Here is a 19,661-nt window from a genome sequence, read left to right as displayed (position 1 = left end):
CTAGATCCAGAGGGTGCAGAGGAAGGTAGACTCTCCACTGAGTAGTACCCAATCAGACTGGGCAGGGCTGATGAAAGGAGATGGGGATACGTCCCTTGTGGTACAATAGTGAGTAATTGTTATCAGGACTGATTGTGTGGGTTGGAAATGTAAAGGTAGACGTTTTGTAGCAAAAGGAGTGGAGTGATTGGCTTTGCAGTCCAGGAGCAGAGGTCCCTGGGACCATCAAGGGAGAAGAGCAGAATGCGGGACCCTACCCAGAGAAATAGTGATACCAGAGATGGAGGCAGAGATGATGGCGTGGAGAGATGGAGCAGCTGGGGACTCTAGACCCAGAGAGGGAGAAGGGCAGTGTGCTGCGACCAGGGGTGGGGGGCCAGGCTTGCAGGGTATACCCTTTGGTTGGTTGATGATGCATGGAGGGGATTGTAACCGTGGCATTGAAACAATATACGAAAGGATGAATGTAAAGCTAATGTTCTCCCATGCAAACTATTACATAATTCACAACAAAACATTAATAAAACAACAAAAAAGATGTCAGTTTGAGGACAAAGGTGTGTCTGACCCACACCATGATATTTTCAAAAGGCTCATGTGCATGTGAAAGTGGTGGTGGTGGTGTGCTGTGGAGTCGGTTCTGACTCATAGCGACCCTGCATAGGGCTTCTGAGGCTGTGAATATTTATGGGAGCAGAAAGCCTCATCTCTCTCCTGTGGAACTGCTGGTAGTTTCAAATTGCTGACCGTTAGATTAGCAGCCCAGTTTGTAACCACTGTGCTACCAGAGCTCCTGATATGTGAAAGTAGGACAGTGACTACTGTAAAAGAATGGATGCATTTGAATTATGGTGGTGGTGTTGGATGTTGAGATTGTTGTTGTTAGCTGCCATCCAGTCAGTTCCAACTCCTAGCAACCCTGTGCACAACAGAACAAAACACTGCCCGATCCTAGGCCAACCTCACAATTGTTGCTACGCCTGAGCCTGTTGCTTTCACCATTATGCCAGTCTATCTCATTGAGAAAAGTACCTGGAATAAAACCTGCCACAAATCCAAATTTCCAGGTAAAGGTCAACCTCCTGGAACTCTTCCAGCTGTGGAGGGGTGAGAGCACATTTTTGTTGGCAAATAGCATAACAACTTTCCATGCTAATTTTAAAAATCAGTAAACTTTTTTCTTAAAAGATGCGATATTGTTTTTGTTAAGTACAAGTCAGTTCTACTCAAAGAGTGGCTGGTGGGTTTGAACTGCCAACTTTGTGGCTAGCAGTCCAATGCTTATCCTATAGTGCCACACCAGGACTCCTGGCAAATTAGTACATATTTAAGCTTTTGGGACAATACAGTCTTTGTCACAATCATATTATCTGTCACTGTAACTCAAAAACATCATACGTAAATAAATGGATGTGGCTGTGTTCCAGTAAAACTTTATTTGCTAAAACAGGCGGCTAACTCATGTGCCATAGTTTGTCAACCTCATTTTTATCACAGTTTTTACTGCCTATGAGTGCACTGGTGTGGCACTGTAGGATAAGCACTGGAGTGCTAATTGCAAGGTCAGATTTCACACCTACCAATTGCTCTCAGAAACCCTATACTATGAGTTGGGTCAGATTGAACACCACACAATAACAGTAATAACATGAAAGGCTTAGTACCCAGATAGCAACTGTATTAGAGTTTGCTTTTTTTTTTAAAAAAATATGGCTTGCCTTTTTCTTTTCTTTTTTAACCTTTTACTGTGATTTGAGTGGAGACCAATAGACAAGATCATCAGCTTTACATTCAACAAACGATATACTCAGCTCCATCTCAGCGACTGCAATCCCTTCCTTGCCACAACAGTTATCCTGCCTGCTGGGGGCCAGCCCCGACACACTTATTAGGGGGGCTCACGAAGAGATGTGTGGAGTTGGCTGAAGAAAGAAATCACATGGAGTCGATGATTTGTGCTAAATTCTGATGATGATGATGATGATGATTTTAATGATGATTTTACACAATTATCTAGCTCCTTATATACCATTGCAATACCCAATGATCTCATAATAATCAATTTCTTTGAAGCATTACACAAATGATCTTGTTAAAACACCTTAATCTTTCTGACATCTTAAAATGTCAGGTAACCTTAAAACATAATTCTAAATCTTAACTCCTATTTCTACCTTCACCTATTATTTTCTATAGATTCCCTAATCACAACATGTACCTAAACATTATTTACTATGGTAACTGACAACACAGTTGTTTCTCATGATTGATTAAACAAGAAAAACAAGAGGCATAAAAAAAGCATTTAAAGTTTTGTAGTTAAGAAGAAACGGAACAACTTCCTTATAACAACTTCTTTATACAAAACATCTAGTAAAATTTCTGTTTATGATCTATTACTATTCCCTTAGCCCTTAATTGCATTTTTAGCTAATTTTCTAAAGGTCTTAATGTCCCTGACTGAAACTACACAGAATGTTGAATGTAATCTTAAACTTGAACTGGCAAAAACTTTAGCTGGCTTTTCCTAGTGGTGAAACTTATTGTTAGTGTGAAAGCATTCTTTAGGTTTGTGCATGATTGAATATGGTGTGAAGGTGTCTAAAAACAAGTTTCAAATCTCTAATATAATTCTTACTAAGAATCTACTGAAAACTTTTATTATAAAATCAAGAAAATTAAAAATAAGCTGATTAAAACAAAGAGACAGAAACTGCAGAGTCCCCACATGAGATCCCTCCTAGGGCCTTGCCTTCCAAGGGGAGACCCATTGTGGCCTTGCTTAACAATGAGCCCTTCATGCCCTTTGGTGACATGGCCTCTGCCACCTGCCTCTTCCCTCTGGCTCCCCATTTCCATCTTATGTTTCACAAACCAATGACTTTGCTTTTTTGTTCTTTTCCTTAACACAGTGATAGACCTGGACCCATTGGAGCAAAAGGGCCGAAGGCAATTTCTGTTCACCAAGTTGAATGGACACGATCCTGATCAAGGACAGTAAGTAACAGTTCTTGCATTTTGAAAGCAGATATTTAGACAGGAATGCTATAATTTGAGTTTGGTTTTATACTGATGCTCAGTATTTTAATAACTTCTTTCAAGCAACTTTTAAATACCTTCTTTCATGTAATTTATCCTTAATTTCCTATCTACTTTAGTTCAATTTATGTTTGTAACTGCTTGATCAATTATATAATTATATAATTTCATAGGTTTACTTCAGTTCTCATCCATGCCATTCCCTGGGGTCCTCTTTTGTGGCAGTAACTTAATTAAATATAAAATGCTTAGACATTTAAAATAATCTGATTTGTTTCTTATACACACAGTGCTATTGTTAGCCCACCAAATATTATGTCTTTATGTTATTCATTTATATTTCGGTTTCTAGTTTTTTTTTTACAGGAATGTTTTTACTTTGGCAAACCTGAAGTGGTTTGCTTTAATATTTTAGGAAACTCTATTGTCCTTATCACTTCTATTATCTGAGAAGTTTTAGAGTTTCTAGATAAAATACATGGGCATGTTTATACTAAAAAACTCAAATTCAAATATAATGCCTACATAACTTTAGAAATTCAAAGTGATTTGTTTTTTCCCTTTTCTGTATTTGTTCTGTTTTGCTTTATCTAGCCTGTGGAGGCTGATGTTTTCATTCATTATTCTACAGACCCAAGAAACTTGTTTAATCTGCATTTACTTAGTCTCCAGTTAGTTTTTAAAAGGACAGCAAAAGAAGCCAGTAGAACAGTGCTCTGACTGCTTTATTACTGTGGACTTATAGATATAATGCCCACATAACTTTAGAAACTTAAATCAGTCAAAGTGATTTGTTTTTTCCCTTTTCTGCATTTGTTAGTTCGGCTCCTATGCTTCCAGTCCCCCATCTCCCACCCAGCAACCCTACAACTGTCCCCTCCTTTATTTCCTCCTGTTTTAGCCTGGACCACCTCAGGGTTCAATTGTTTTTGCCTTTGCCTTTTTTTGCCAGTCTGGTGTAGTGAACAGAACACTAGCTTTGTCATCAGAGTTGGTTTTGAATCTTGATCTGTCCACTTACTAGCTCTATAATCTATGAGATATTACTTAACTGGGCTCGATAGTTAAAAATCTGAAGGCATGTGACCCAGGAATGACTCCAGCCAGGCAGGGCTTAATTCCTTCAGGTGCCTAAATTTACATGTTGAGATGCCAGCTTTTCTTGAATACCTCATGTACTTCTGATAGCTAAATTGCTGGCACTTAAACAGATTGTATTTGATAATGGGTTGTCGGCCACTTCCCACAGCCAGCTCAGGAAGAACAGAAATTCCTTCACACCCCAAAGCCTCAGAGACATTCTGTAAGCTTTCCTTTCTGCAGCTGTCTTAGGCTGGTTCTCTAGAGAAACAAAACTAGTGCTGCTTGTAAATATGTGTAGAGAGAGAGACACAAGTTAACATCAAGGAAATGGCTCATGATTGTTGAGATAGGGGAGTCCCAAGTACAGGCCAGGTGAACCAAGATCAGCGTATGGCTCCAGAAGGCAGGAATCCCAAGCTGGGACACAGAACACAACCTCGGTGCTGGAGCAGGATTAGCAGCGGGGTGATGGTTGACCAGGAGTGCTGCAATGGGTGTCTGGTTTTCCAGGCACACTTGGCGGGCAGACCTGCAGGCGAACGTACAATAGTCATGGTAATTTTCACTGACTGCTCACTGCCTGTGAAGCTCTGCTCTGAGCACTTTTCAAGCCTCACAGCAACTTCAAGGAACACAGTGTTTATATTGGATTGTAATTCTGCATTCCTTCTGTTTCCCATAAGGAGACTATATTGATAGCAACTTTTTAAGTCTAAAACCTCTTCCTCAAATTTCTTTTACACACCAGAAAACCATAAGAAATCTTTTCAACAAAACTGTAAGCAATCATACTAGGAATGATACCTTGACAGTTTGAGACAACTTGATCAACTACATTACCTCAAGAGTTTTAGTTCCCACTTCTCATGGCTGATTAGTCCTTCACAACACATAGATTTCTCACTTTTATGCCATTGTAGCCTTGTAAAATGGAGGCCAAGACAGTATCATTTATGATTGCTTTGATCCTTAATTTTAAAGAGTAAGGGTATCAGTAATATGCCATTAAATGAAATTTGTATCCTTTAAAAACTTTAGTTTAAAGTTTACAGTAGTAAGTGATCCTATGGATGAAGAAAAGAAAGAATGTCAAGAAGTGGGATATGCATATCTTGAATTGTGGCAAATCCTGGAATCAGGAAGAGACATTTTACAGCAAGAAATAGACAGTGAGTAACACACAATGGTTCAAAATTATTGTGCTTCAGGCATTTACTTATTTTTAAGAAAATCCTCCTAATAATGAATATATTTTTTGTTCTACTTGCAGTATCTAATTACATGGCAGAGCTGATAAGACATAAATTGGGTTGAAATTTTATTTTTACTTCTATATTTATTTCCAGCTCAAGTGTGAGTCAGTTTCATGCTTCAGCCTTTATGAGCCTAATGACAAAGATGTATTGTTGTTGTTGTTAGGTGCTATTGAGTCAGTTCTGACTCATAGCCACCCTGTGCACAACATTACAAAACACTGCCCATTCCTGCACCATCTTTACGATTGTTCTTATACTTGGGCCCATTGCTGTTGCCACTGTGCCAATCCATCTCATTGGTGGTCTTCCTCTTTTTTACTGACCCTCCACTTTACTAAGAGTGATGCTCTTCTCCAAGGACTGGTCCCTCCTAATAATATGTTCAAAGTATGCGAAGTATGAGAGACAGTCTTGCCATCCTGGCTTCTAAGGAGTGTTCTGGCTGTACTTCTTCCAACACAGATTTGTTTGCTCTGGTAGTTTCAGTATTCCTCTCCAACACCATAACTCAAATGCATCAGTTCTTTTTTGGTCTTCCCTAGTCATGTCCAACTTTTACATGCAAATGAGGCATTTACCTATTGCAATATGTCATTTGATTTCTTGACTGCTGCTTTCATGAGTGTTGATTGTAAATCCAAACAAAATGAAGTCTGACAACTTTGATGTTTTCTACATTTATCAGGATGTTATTTATTGGTCCTGTTGTGAGGATTTTTGTTTTTTTGAAATTGAGGAACAATCCATACTGAAGGCTGTGGTCTTTGATCTTTAGCAGTTCATATTATAAATCCTCTTCACTTTCAGAAAGCAAGGTTGTGTCATCTGCATATCACAGGTTATTAACAAATCTTCCTCCAATCCTGATGCCACATTCGTCTTCATATAATTCAGTTTCTCAGATTATTTGCTCAGCATACAGATTGAATATATATAGTGAAAGAATATAATCTGGCCCTTACCTTTCCTGATTTTAAACCATTCAGTATCCCCTAGTTCTGTTCAAACTAGTGCCTCATGAGCTCAATCAAGTGTTCTTGAATATCCATTCATCACAGTGTTATTCATAGCTTGTCATAATCCACACAGTTGAAAGTTTTTGCATAGTCAATATAGCATGAGTAGACATCATTCTGAATTCTATGCTTTCAGCTAAGAGCCATCTGATGTCAGCAAGGATATTCCAAGTTCCGTGTTTACTTCTGGATCTGGCTTGAGGTTCTGGCAGTTCCCTGCCAATGTACTGTTGCAGTCATTTTTAAATTATCTTCAGCAAAACTTTATTTGATGTGATAGTAATGATATTGTTGAATACTTCCCACATTCCATTGGGTCACCTCTCTTTGGAATGTGCACAGATATGGTTCTCTTCGTCAGTTAGCCAGGTAGCTGTCTTCCACATTTCTTGGCATAGACGAGTGAGCGACTTCAGTGCTGCATTAGTTTGTTGAAATAATTCAATTTATATTCCATCTATTCCTGGAGCATTGTTTTTTGCCAGTGCCCTCAGTGCAGTTTGGACTTCTTCCTTCACCACCAGTTTCTTGATCATGCTACCTCTTGAAATGGTTGAACATCAACCATTTCTTTTTGGTACAGTGACTCTGTATATCACCTTCCATCTCCTTTTGATGTTTTCTGCAGCATTCAATGTTTTGCCCATAGAATGCTTCAATATTGCAAGTCAGTTCCTTCAGCTTGAGAAATGCTGAGCATGTCCTTCCCTTTTGGTTTTCTAACTCTAGTTCTTTGCACATTTCATTCAAATACTTGACTTGTCTTCTCGAGCTACCCTTGGAAATTTTCTGTTCCACTCTTTGACTTTTTTTCTTTTTTAATTCGCTTTAACATCTCTACGCTGGAGAGCAAATTTCAGAGTCTCTTCTGGTATCCATTTTTGGTCTTTTCTTTCTTTCCTGTGCTTTTAAAATGACCTTTGCTTGATTTCATCCCACAGCTCCTTTGTCATGTTCTTGATGACATCCCACAGCTCCTCTGGTCTTTGGTTATTAGTGTCTAATGCATCAAATCTGTTCGTGAGATGGTCTCTAAATTCAGGTGGGATATGTTCAAGCTTCCCCAAGATCACAATTATTTGAAGAGATTTATCGTTGATAGAAATAGGACAAAAGAAACTAGTGGCAAGGATACCAGTTTAGAAAACTATTAGAGTAGTGTGAATACAGGTATGACATTTCTCAAGTTGAATGCTTAAGGCTGGGTGGTCCATGGGTATGAAGCTTAGCAAAAGCAACAATGCTTGAGATAAGGAATTTGTAAAAGACAAATTTAAGCATCCAAATTGCTGACTCATCTTAAGTATAAGTCTTGTAATGCAATTAATATACCTTTCATATGCATCCAGTCTGTGAAAACTAGACACTCCAATCTCTCCTTTCTTCATACCCATGGACCACCCAGACTAAAGCATTCAACTTGAGAAATGTCATATCTCTTCAAATAATAAGTGTGATAATTTATTCTTAAAATGTCTTTTGTAGACTGCCATAAACCAGAATATTTGCATTTGAATGCCTTGAGGTTCAGACCTCACCACTCTCTGAAACCCTACTCACCCAGGACTTCAAACAAGCTATATTCTAGTAGGCACTTCAGGTTATCCATTAGACTAGTTTTTAAACTTCCAGTCATAACCGATGACTGGAAGGTGAAATCAAATTATTAAGTCACAACCAGAATTTAAAAACAAAAATGTTGTAGTATAGAAAACATCAGTTGTTGTTGTCATGAAGTGCCACTGAGTTGGTTCCGACACATAGCAGCCCTATGCAGGGTTTCCAAGGAGTGACTAGTGAGTTTTGAATTACCAACCTAGAAATTAGCAGTTTAGTACTTACCCTCTAGCACCACACTAGGACTCCAGAAAACATCAGAACACATTGCATATAGGTCAGTATTGTGAAACTTGTTTTATTTACACAAAAACTTACTAAGTTATAGTAGAAAATAATTGTATTTGTTATAATTAAAAAACTTTAAGGAACATTTCTCAGAACAAAGAATATGAAGTCCCTTGAATCTTGAAGTCAATATTATTCTTTATTTTCTCTAGTAATGAAGCTGGAGATCACATGATAAAATTTTATAAGACCAATGACATATTCACTGCAAATACATTTTTCCGACAATATAAAAAAGGTGTAGAGATGCTAAAGCAAATGGAAGAAATCAGGAAGTAAAAATGTTGAACTGCAAATTTCAATGGTCAACTCAAGAAGACAAAGTCAAGTATTATAATGAAATGTGTAAAGACCTGACATTAGAAAACCCAAAGGGAAGAACATCCTAGCATTTCTCAAGCTGAAAGAACTAAAGAAAAAAATTCAAATATTGTATTACTGTACTGAAGGATTCTATGGGCTAAATATTGAATGAGACAGAAAGCATCAAAATAAGATGAAAGGTATACCCAGAGTCACTGTACCAAAAATAAATGATTGATGTTCAACCATTTCAAGATGTAGCATATGACCAAGAACCTATGGTACTGAAGGAAGAAGTCCAAGCTGCACTGAAGGCATTGGCAAAAACTAAGGCCCTAGGAATCAATGGGATGCAAATTGAAAATTTTCAACAAACTGATGCAGTACTGGAGGCACTCACTTATCTATGCCAAGAAATTTGGAAGACAGTTACCTGGCCAATAGACTGGAAGAGATCCATTCTGTGCCTATTCCAGAGAGGCAACCCAACAGATTGTGGAAATCGTCAAACAATAAAGATAATTTTAAAACAGCTACAATGGTACATCGACAGGGAACTAACAGAAATTGCCAGATTCAGAAGAGAAAATGAAATGAAGGGTATCATTGCTGCCATCAGGTGGATCTTGGCTGAAAGTTTTTGACTGTGTGGATCATGACAAGCTATGGATAACATTGTGAAGAATGGGTATTCCAGAATACTTCACTGTGCTCATGAGGAACCTGTACAATGACAGAGATAGTTGTTAGAACAGAACAAAGAATGGTTTAAAATCATGAGTGTGCCAAAGTTGTATCCTTTCACCATACTTATTAAATCTGTATACTAAGCAAATAATCTGAGAAGCTAGATTGTATGAAGAGGAATGTGGCATCAGGACTGGAGGAAAACTCATGAATGACGTATGAGATGCAGATGATACAAGCTTGCTTGCTGAATGTGAAGAGGACTTAAAAGTACTTACTGATAAAGATCAAAGACCACAGCCTTTGGTATGGGTTGCACTTCAATATGAAGAAAACAAAAACCCTCACAACTGGACCAGTAACTAAAATCATGATCAATGGAGAAAAGATTAAAGTTATCAAAGACTTCATTTTGCTGCATCCACAATCAACATTTATGGAAGCAACAGTTAAGAAAACACATGACGTATTACATTAGGCAAATCTGATGTATAAGACCTCTTTAAATTGTTCAAGAGCAACGATATCAGTTTGAGTACTAAGGTGTGCCTGACCCAAGCCTTGGTATTTTCAGTAGCTTCATATGCATGTGAAAGTTAGACAATGCATAAGAAAGGCTGTAGAATTGATGAATTTGAGCTATGGTGTTAAAGAAGAATATTAAATGTACCATGGACTGCCAGAAGAATAAACAAATCTGTGTTGGAAGAAGTACAGTCAGAATGCTTCATGGAAGCCAGGATGGCCAGACTTCATCTCTCATACTTTAGACATATTATCAGGAGGAACCAGTCCTTGGAGAACATTACACTTAGTAAAGTGGAGGGTCAGTGAAAAAGAGGAAGACCCCCAACGAGACTGGCATAGTGGCAATAGCAATGGGCTCAAGCATAACAACAATCGTAAAGATGGCATAGGACAGGATGGTGTCTTGTTCTGTTATGCATAGGATCGCTATGAGCTGGAGTCAATTGGATGGCACCTAACAATAAATAACGAAGGGCACATATACATGTTGATGTCGCCAGATGAAATATACAGGAGTAAAATTGACTACATTTATGGGAACAGACAATGGAGAAACTCAATATCATCCATCAGTCAAAATAAGGCTGACTGTGGATCAGACTATAAATTGCTCATATGTAAGTTCAGGCTGAAGCTGAAGAAAATTAAAACAAGTCCATGAGATTTTGAGTGTATCCCATCATGTGTATATGCCACCTGAGTCTAGAGACCATCTCAAGTAGATTTGATGCATTAGACACTAATGACTGAAGAGTGAGTTGTGGGATGGTGTCAAGAATATCATGCATGCAGTTGGTTGGCAAGCAGTGTGAAGAGACCTGGGGACTCTTGGGCCCAGAGTCAGTGCGTGGCCACGGAGGACTCGAGAGGAGAGTGGAGCTACTGGCTAACCGGAAGAGAGGACATATGCACAGGAGCGCCCACACTTGCAAATGATACCCAGGTGACCTGGACCGGATGACTGGACGATCGGAGCTCAACCAGGAGAGGAAAGAAGAGAGAGAGAAAAAAAGAGTGAGCTGATACAGTCTGATGAACTTGATCTATACCTATGGAGCAGCGACTCAAAGAGGGAACAAATCCTCACAACAACAAACATTCACACACACACCCCACACACAGAGTGGACAGAGAAGGGCAGCTTGGACATTGGATACTCAAATTGGGAGGGGGAGACTACAAAGGCAAGACGTGACTGGCTTACAAGCTTTCAATAGGGAACCTAGTGCTAGGGAGCATGGCAGAAGGCAGAATCTCCAGAAGGTATTATTCAATCTGTCTGGGCGGAGCTGATGAAAGGAGATACAGATGGGTAACTCGTGATACTGTAGTGAATAATGCTTATCAGGACGGATTATGAGGGTTGGAAATGCAAAGGTAGAAGTTTTGTAACAAGGAAGGGAGTGATTAAATCTCCAGGATAGGTGCGGAGACCTCTGGACCATCAACGGAGAAGAGCCGAGAGCGGGACCCTACCCAGAGAAACAGAGATGCCTGAGATGGAGGCAGAGAGGATGACGCGGAGTGATGAAGCGACTGGGGACTTTGGACTCAGAGAGGGAAAGGGACTGTGGGCCGAAAACTGGGGGGACGAGGGGGAAGTGTAGGGGGCAGGTTTCTGGGATATACCCTTTGGGTGGTTGATGATGCATGGAGGAGACTGGAACCATGGCAATGAGATGATATACGATGGAATGAATGTAAAACTAAAGTTCCCCCATGTAAACTATCATATAATTCACAATAAAACATTTAAAAAAAAAAGAATATCATGCATGAAGAAAGCAAAAGGGCATTAAAAAGACAATAAATAAAGAAAAGACCAAAATTTCTGTTAAAGACTCAGAAACTTGCTCTTGAGCACAGAGAAGCTAAAGTGAATGGAAGAAATAAGGAATTAAAGAGCCAAAAAGAAAATTTAAAGGACAGCCAGACAAGAAAATTCAACCCATCAGGGTAATCCCCCTTTGAAGTCTGAAACTCAAGGGGAACACACAAATAGCCTTGTGTGCTTGCTGGTGACCACCCTGGTCTACTTGTGAGTAGAATTGTAGGGAAAATGCAGGAATGAAGACCTGGGCTGAGCATGGCCATGTTCCATTGACACTTGTTGAGCTTGGGATGAGCTAGAGAAGACGATGGGCTGGCTGGTCTGAAGTTTAGGTAAGTGTGTGAACTCCTGAGCCCATGGACACTTACGTAGGCTGGAGCTGAGAGTAAAGCAGCCAGCTGGTATGATGTGGGGGGAGGTGTGCAAGAACTCCCAAACTGGCAGATAGTACCCATTTGTCATAGCTTGGATGGCTAGGTGACCAGAACTGGGCTAGATGAAGATAAAGAAATCTGATACAGGGAACAAGAATAAATTAGCACAATTTGATGAACTGGACCTTTGCCTTATGGGTGTAGTTGCTCAAAATTGCAACTGAAAGGGAAGGACTCTTCATATCAAGGATCAAGCTTGCCTCCTCAGTACATTGGGTTAATAAGGATGGGCAACTTAACATTGGCTATCAAAAATGGGGGGCTGTAAAGGCAAGAAGTGGCTGGTTTATAAGCTTTCATAAGTGTTCTTAGTTTCAGAACAAGGTGGGTAAGGTAGAATCCCCACTGACTAGTTTTTCTCTTTTCCAGATGGGTCTGGTGAAGGGGTAGGGGAGGACAGGGATAGAATTTTACAATTCAATTGTGTGTAACTGTTATCAGGACTAATTATGATTATCACAGCTGTAAATGTAGAAAATGTGTAACTAAAAGGGGGTGGTGGTGGGTGTTAACCTTCCATTTCAGGAACAGAGGACACTAGGACCAGTAAGAGGGAAGAGCAGGAGTGGTGTGTGGGATCCTAACCAAAAAAGCAGTGACAGGACAGACAGTGGCAGAGGCAGTGGCATTGAGAGCAGTTGAGGACTCTAAGCCCATGGACTGAGAAGGGCTGTGTGCGACTGACTTGCAAAGTGTGTCTTTTGGACACTTAAATGAATATGTATTTTGTTTTGAATGTGTACATCAAAAAAAAAATTTTTTTTAAGGGAATAGAGGTAAATATTGTTGACTGATAGTAACTTGGAGGGGATTGTAATATGATTTATGAACTGTAAAACTGTTAATCCACCCTGTAAACTTTCACTCAATTCACAATAAAAACAAAAAGGCAGTCCAAGAAGACAAAGTCAAGCATTATAATGAAATGTACAAAGACTTGGAATTACAAAACCAGCATTTCTCAAGCAAAAAGAACTGAAGAAAAAATTCAAAGTTTGACTTGAAATACTGAAGGATCCTGTGGACAAAATATTGAATGACACAGGAAACATCAAAAGATGGAATACAGAGTCACTATACCCAAAAAAAAAAAAAAAACTGCTTGGGTCCACAGTCAATGCTCATGGAAGCAGCAATCAAGAAATCAAAGGACATATTGCATTAAAGCAAATCTGCTGTAAAAGACCTCTTTAAAAGTGTTCAAGAGCAAAGATATCATTAGACTAAGTTGCACCTGACCCAAGTCATGGTATCTTCAATCAACTCATATGCATGTGAAAGACTATGGATAAAGATTTAAGAACGTCCATTTGAATTAGTGTTACTATAGAATATTCACCACTAGAAAAACAAAGCCAGAATGGTCCTTAGAGGCAAGGATGGCGAGATTTGTCTCTTACTTTGGACATGGTATCAGGAAGGACCAGATCCTGGAGGACATGATGCTTGGTAAAGTGGAGGGTCAGACCCTTAAGGAGATGAACTGACACACTGGCTATAATAGTGGGCTCAAACATGGGAGCAGTTATGAGGATAGTGCAGAACCAGGCAGTGTTTGGTTCTGTGGTACACAGGGTGATTATGCGTCAGAACAGCTTTTAAGGCACACAACAGCAGTACCTTTGCAATTGTGATCTTGGGGAAGCTATTTAATCTCTCTGTACTTGTTACCTTGTGTAAAACAGGGAGAATGACAGTAATTACTTCAGTTATTATGAGGACTAAAGGAGTTAATATAACTAGTGTTATATTAACTAGTGCCTAGCATGTGATGCTATTCCTGTAATAACTGTTCTACAACTCACTCCCAATTTCTATTCCCAGTCTCCAACCCCCAAACATGCTGTTCTTTTCCAGGCCTCCCTCCTTGCCTTTTGTACTTGAAAATTTCCATTGTCTTTTCTAGTGACCTCAGAATCTCTAAGCCAATGAATGCTTTTCAATTCTGGATATTTTAACCATCAAAAGAAAAAAAAATGTAACTTTCAAATTCTGATCTCCCTTCTAGTTGCTCTCTCTTGATATTAAAAAAAACACACACAACTCTTCTAGCACTGCCGCTATCCTATCACTTAACTCAGTCTCTCTAAACTTTTGAATGACCAATCCACCATAGTGTTTCTATTTCTACATCTCTTCATTCCAAACACTGCTGAATCTACTGTTTCCCAATTGTCAAATTGAAGACATTTTGACTTTCCAAATCACTTTGGGTATTTTCTTCACAGATTCTATTTTGCGTCTCTTTCTTTAAATATTAGATTTCCCTGGTTCAATCCTTTTTCCCATGTGCCCTTCCTTGATTGTATCTTCCAGGGTCTTAATGTAACTTAGAAATTAACCCCAAATTTTAATAAACCAGATTTACAGCAAATGTATAGATATTACTACTTGTATGCTCCATTGTTGTCAAGTGTTGTGGAATCCATTGGTTCCTCAAAATCAGACTACATTTTGTCCCTAGTATTTCCTTGGCATATGCCACTATCCTCCATCCACTGGCTTGTCACCTAACCCAAAATGATTCTTTCCAACCTTCCCATTATTCCTGACATTCCATCACAAAACTCCATTAATTTTACCTTGTAAATTAGTAGACTCCTAACTTACCCTCGTTGATCTACTTGTGCTACTTTCCAAATAATCTTTCTAGAACCCATATAAAAACAGTCACTTCTAATACCTTTGGTGATGTGCCATGGTTAGTCCTGACCCAAAGCGACCATGTATAGGGTTTCCAAGGCTGTCTTTACAGGAGCAGAAAGCCTCAATTTTCTCTTGCAGAATGGCTGGTAGTTTCAAACTGCTAACCTTGAGATTAGTAGTCCAATTTGTAACCACTACGCTACCAGAGCTCCTTCTAATACCAATGAGTTGGGCTGCAAACCTCAAGGTCAGTAGTTCGAAACTTACCAGCTGTTCTCGTGGGAGAAAGATGAGGCTTTCTGCTCCTGTAAAGATTTACAGCCTCCGAAACCTTATGCAGGGCCACTATGAATCGGAACCTACTCCACGGCACACCACCACCACCACGCTACCAAAGCTCCTAATACCTTTAGTTACAGCTAAAACTCCTTGGTTGTGGCACTGTAGGATCAACATTGGACTGCCAACTACAAGGTTGGCAGCTCAAGCCTACCAATTGTTACTTGGGACTCCTATACAGGGTTGCTGAGTCAGAACTGACTCAACAGCGCTTATCAAAACTTAGAGAAGAAAAATGATGCTCTTCATGATCTGGTCCCTATGACTATACAGCTTTTGTTTTCTGCCTCTTTTTCTAAACCGGCCTATCATGTTTTGGCACATACTTGGAATGTTTACTTTTAAAGGTTTGCAGATTGTCTCCAGGATGACTTTTCTAATTCAAATTCCTACATTCTTGGTTAGGTGATGCTTCTGTGTCCCCAAAGCATCTTGGGCTTTCATTTGTCAGATTATTCTTTGTTGCTAAGTGCCACGGAGTCAGTTCTGATTCACAGCAACCCTATATAGGGTTTCTAAGGAGCGGATGTTGGGTGTGAACCGCTGACCTTGCAGTCCAGTGCATATTTTATAGTGCCACACCACTTTATCATAGCACCTATCATACCATGGAGTCCTGGTGTGGAACTATAGGGTAAGCACTGGACGCAAGTTTGATCTGATCCACAAGGTTGGTGGTTTACACATCTGCCACTCCTTGAAAACCCTATAAAGGGTTGCTGAATCAGAATCAAATCCATGGCACTTTACAACACTATACTGTAAACAAGGAGCTCTAATAGTGTAGTGGTTATCAATCGGGCTGCTAATGTCAGTCAGCAGTTCGAAACTACCAGCTGTTCCGTGGGAGAAAGAGGATTTCTGCTCCCGTAAAGATTTACAGCCTTAGAAATCCTGTACAGGGTTGCTATGAGTCGGAGGTGACTCCACAGCACTTAACAATAAACAATTTAAATTTAGCCCCTCACCACTAGAATTCCCCTACAAAGTGTAGTAAAGTTGGTTCACTTTATGTTTCTGACACCTAATATAACAGATACCAGATTTTCAAGTGTTTTTCAATTGAATGATGCTGGCTGATACTTTTTTTTTCCTTTCCTAACAGTTGTTAGCCCTGAAGACCAGGTCACCCCAATAGGAAGGCTAAAGGTTTCCCTTCAAGCTGCTGCCGCTTTCCATGCTATTTATAAGGAGATGACAGAAGATTTATGTGATGGAACAAATGCTATTCCATTCCAAAATCTGAGGGAACCACAGTAAAAAAGTCTCTTATAAAGTTAACTTGCTATATCATGAATGCGCCTACTGTGATGTCTAGTATCTCTGTAAACTATCAGAAGCCTAGAATGATGAAAGTTATCTTTGTGACACTAATGTTGCTATATCGTGAATGCGCCTACTGTGTGATGTCTAGTACCTTGTGAACTATCAGAAGCCTAGAATGATGAGTTATCTTTGTGACACTAATGTCACAGAAGCCTTTTTAAGGCCTTCTTTTTAGCACCTAACCAGGTGAGTAGACTTGCTTTCAGGAACTACAAAAGAACTGTCACAAAAGTGGAATTTACAAAAACAAAACAACAACAAAAAACCCCAGTTTATTTATCTTTTAGTTCTTCCAAAATTGAAAATACCAAGTCCTACTGCTAAGGAGAAAAAACAAACAAATAAACAAAATCCAAGACTCCCCCCTCCCCCTTCTCTTAAAGTCACAGAACACAGAAGGAACTGCAGTGGGACAGGTAGGTACAGAGAACCAGGAGGGGGAAGATGGCAAGATAAATTCTCCAAATACTTAAAAAAGCTGTTCAACAGAAACTGTGATAAATACAGGACAATGCTAGACAAGTAAAAATTAGGAGCAGCAGTGACAAGAGGCTTTGTTGGAGATATGGCCTCGCTTCCTCTTCTCTTTTCTCATCAGGGTATTATTCTAGGCCCAAGGCATAACTTGCCCCTTCCAGATCTAAATGTTAACTCCTTTGAGCCAGCTCTAGATTCACTATAGAAACAATATATGAGACACAACCATTCTTCCTCAAATAACATGTCAGAAAAGGAAAATGGTCATTTTGTCTTCTACCACTGTCATGTGTGAATTTATAGAGGATGAAACCGGGTCAGGGAGTATCACTACTTATGTCTTCCAAGGCAGCAGAAAACCTCAGAATCTCAATGAGTCAGAAAGCAGACAAACTCTGCTGGAAGGACCAGCCCAATCTGCTCACTAGCTCAAGTTGTGTGAATGAGAACAACCATTAGCAAATTCCTAAAGCCTTTTCTTGAGTATTGCAAAGATGGACAGAAGAGAGATGTGAGGAAGGCCATGGCAGTAAGGTAGGAGGAAGAACCAAATCTGCTGGTCAAGGACCATGGGACAGGCAGTTAAGGGTCACCTTGGACCAATGTCTTCGAAATATAGCTGAGACACCTAAGAATAAGATGTCTGAAGCCATCGATGTGCTGGCAGAAGGTGACGGGAAAAGTGAGGAATGAAACAAGATTTATTAACAGCGGGAAGCCTCTGCCCTTCTTCAAGAACACCTCCTCCCTTGCCATCTGGATGGGGCCATTGGCACGTGTCCTGGTGGGCCTGGAATTCCCCGAGTAGATTGGTCCACACAAATGGCCCCCTAAACCCATAAACACAAATGGCAAAACTTCAAAAGAAAACAAAAAAATACAGTTTCTATGTCATGTAAAATTTTCAGGGGTTGGCTGAAGGAAAAATGGAGGTCAGGACCAAAGTTCAGAAGTTACTTCCTCTTTTTCTTGGGTGGTGCAGAGCTATGTCTTGAACTACAGAGCCCCAGCCTGAACTGTGCACAGATGCCTTCCTCTTTCGGCTCATACTTCGACTCTGTTCTTCTTCTTCTTCATAACGACTTTCACGATCCGCTAAACAGAAGAGAGTCACTAGTTATAAAAACCTGAATAGAACTGGATAGCATGATACAGCACACAGGGCACTTTAGAATCAGATGTAGACTTTAATTACTACTCAAAACACTTACTTGTTATATAGCATTGAGCAAGATCTTAACCTTTTGGAGCTTTGGTTTATTTATTCATAAAATAAGATTTACTTTAGGATCAAATACGGTCAACTCTGCAAAGCACCTGTCACAGTGCTTATAATCAATAGAGATTTCTGTTTGATCCATACTTACATTTGGGCTTTGGTTTCAGAGAAACTAAACTAGCACCATGACGATATTTCTAACCAGGAAGAGGCCCAGAAAATGTAACTTTGGTTTGGGAATTGAAATGCTTCATTCTGGAGCTAGTTGTTAGGTGTTGCGGAGTTGGTTCTTAATCATAGTAAGAGCCTGTGCAAAACATGAAGTGTGTTCACATGACTATGCGGCTATTTTGGCTAGAACACCTCAGAGATTTGAGAAGATGAAGAAAACATCCAAGTAAGAAGAATCATGACTGCCTTTGTCAGAGACAGATTAGGACCCCTGGGCCTCTACTATACTGGCTTCGTGGCCACCTCCTAATCTTAGGTCTTCCCTCTCTGGGCACAGACCAGAAGAAGGGGGAGACATTTCTAGTACAACCAAAATAGCTTAACACCTAACCACCAAGATCTTGGACACACCATGCGGTTTATGATATAGGCACGCAAGTGCAGAAATAATAAAGTCATGTCAAACTAGAAGGGGTCTTTGTAATATCATTATCATATGTTACCTCCCATGCATACAATTAAAAATCTGGGAAATCCAGGAAATGAGCATTTGCAGGCATGTGCAGTAACAGGTGACATGGTCAGCCCACACCGCCTAAACCTGGGCAGAACCCAATTCCTGGAGGAGACGCCACACTCTTATAGGCGAGCGCTCCTCACTTCTGTGAAGTGTACTTTCACTATGCAATAAACTGCCTTAAGTGAATGCTCAATTGTACAGATGTAACTGACAAACAGCAATTCAGCTGAGACAGATTCTTAAGACTCCTTGAGAGCAGAGGACCAGGGTGAATGTATCACTTGGACAAATTCTAGGTCTTAGACTTCCCTCCTCAGTTTGGTCAATGAAGTTGTAGCTTGTGATTCCAAATTTGTTGTCTTATGAAAAAAAAAAACAAAATAAAAAAACTAGTGAATATACGACTATACACACCAGACCATTTGCCAATACAACCGTCCATAATGTCCAAATTCATGGCAGATTATGCTACTATGATTGTTTTCCTTTTCCAAAATATTCTATTATTAATATAAACTCAACGCAACCACAAACAAAATTTCTTCTCCCTATCTCTGATAACCATTAATAATCTTTGGTTTCTGTATACTTATTTCGTGTAAGTGAAATCATACAACTGAATACTTATTTCACTCAGCATATCTTTTTTTTATTTTATTTGGGTGAAAGTTTACAAAGCAAATTAGTTTTCCATTCAACAATTTATACTCATTTTGTTTTGTGGTATCAGTTCCAATTCCTTCCATGTATCAGCACTCTTTATACTTCCTCTCTGGGATCCCTGTTACCCATCTGGTCTTCTTTCTTGTTGCTTCTTGCCTTCTGAGCTTTGTTTTGGGGCAAATGCTGTCCTTTTGTTCTGGTATGTTCTGAGTGGTACA

General features: G+C 39.6%; 2 protein-coding genes across 2 annotated transcripts in view; one reads left to right on the top strand and one right to left on the bottom strand.

The window, feature by feature from the left end:
* Positions 1–16,327, top strand: part of RPGRIP1 (retinitis pigmentosa GTPase regulator interacting protein 1) — a 97,895-nt gene extending 81,568 nt beyond the window's left edge. Inside the window, 3 exon segments of the mRNA XM_006835541.1 lie at positions 2,913–2,997; positions 5,161–5,291; positions 16,173–16,327. Of these exon segments, the coding sequence (XP_006835604.1) occupies positions 2,913–2,997; positions 5,161–5,291; positions 16,173–16,327 (371 nt within the window).
* Positions 16,328–16,630: 303 nt separating this feature from the next.
* SUPT16H (suppressor of Ty 16 homolog (S. cerevisiae)) overlaps positions 16,631–19,661 on the bottom strand; it is a 42,604-nt gene continuing 39,573 nt past the window's right edge. The window contains 2 exon segments of the mRNA XM_006878316.1: positions 16,631–17,870; positions 17,873–17,965. Of these exon segments, the coding sequence (XP_006878378.1) occupies positions 17,824–17,870; positions 17,873–17,965 (140 nt within the window). The 3' untranslated portion in view covers positions 16,631–17,823.

The sequence above is a fragment of the Chrysochloris asiatica genome, unplaced genomic scaffold (genome assembly GCF_000296735.1).
Source record: "Chrysochloris asiatica unplaced genomic scaffold, ChrAsi1.0 scaffold00017, whole genome shotgun sequence".
In the NCBI taxonomy this organism is placed as follows: Eukaryota; Metazoa; Chordata; class Mammalia; order Afrosoricida; family Chrysochloridae; genus Chrysochloris; species Chrysochloris asiatica.
This window is presented reverse-complemented; position numbering and strand designations above follow the sequence as displayed.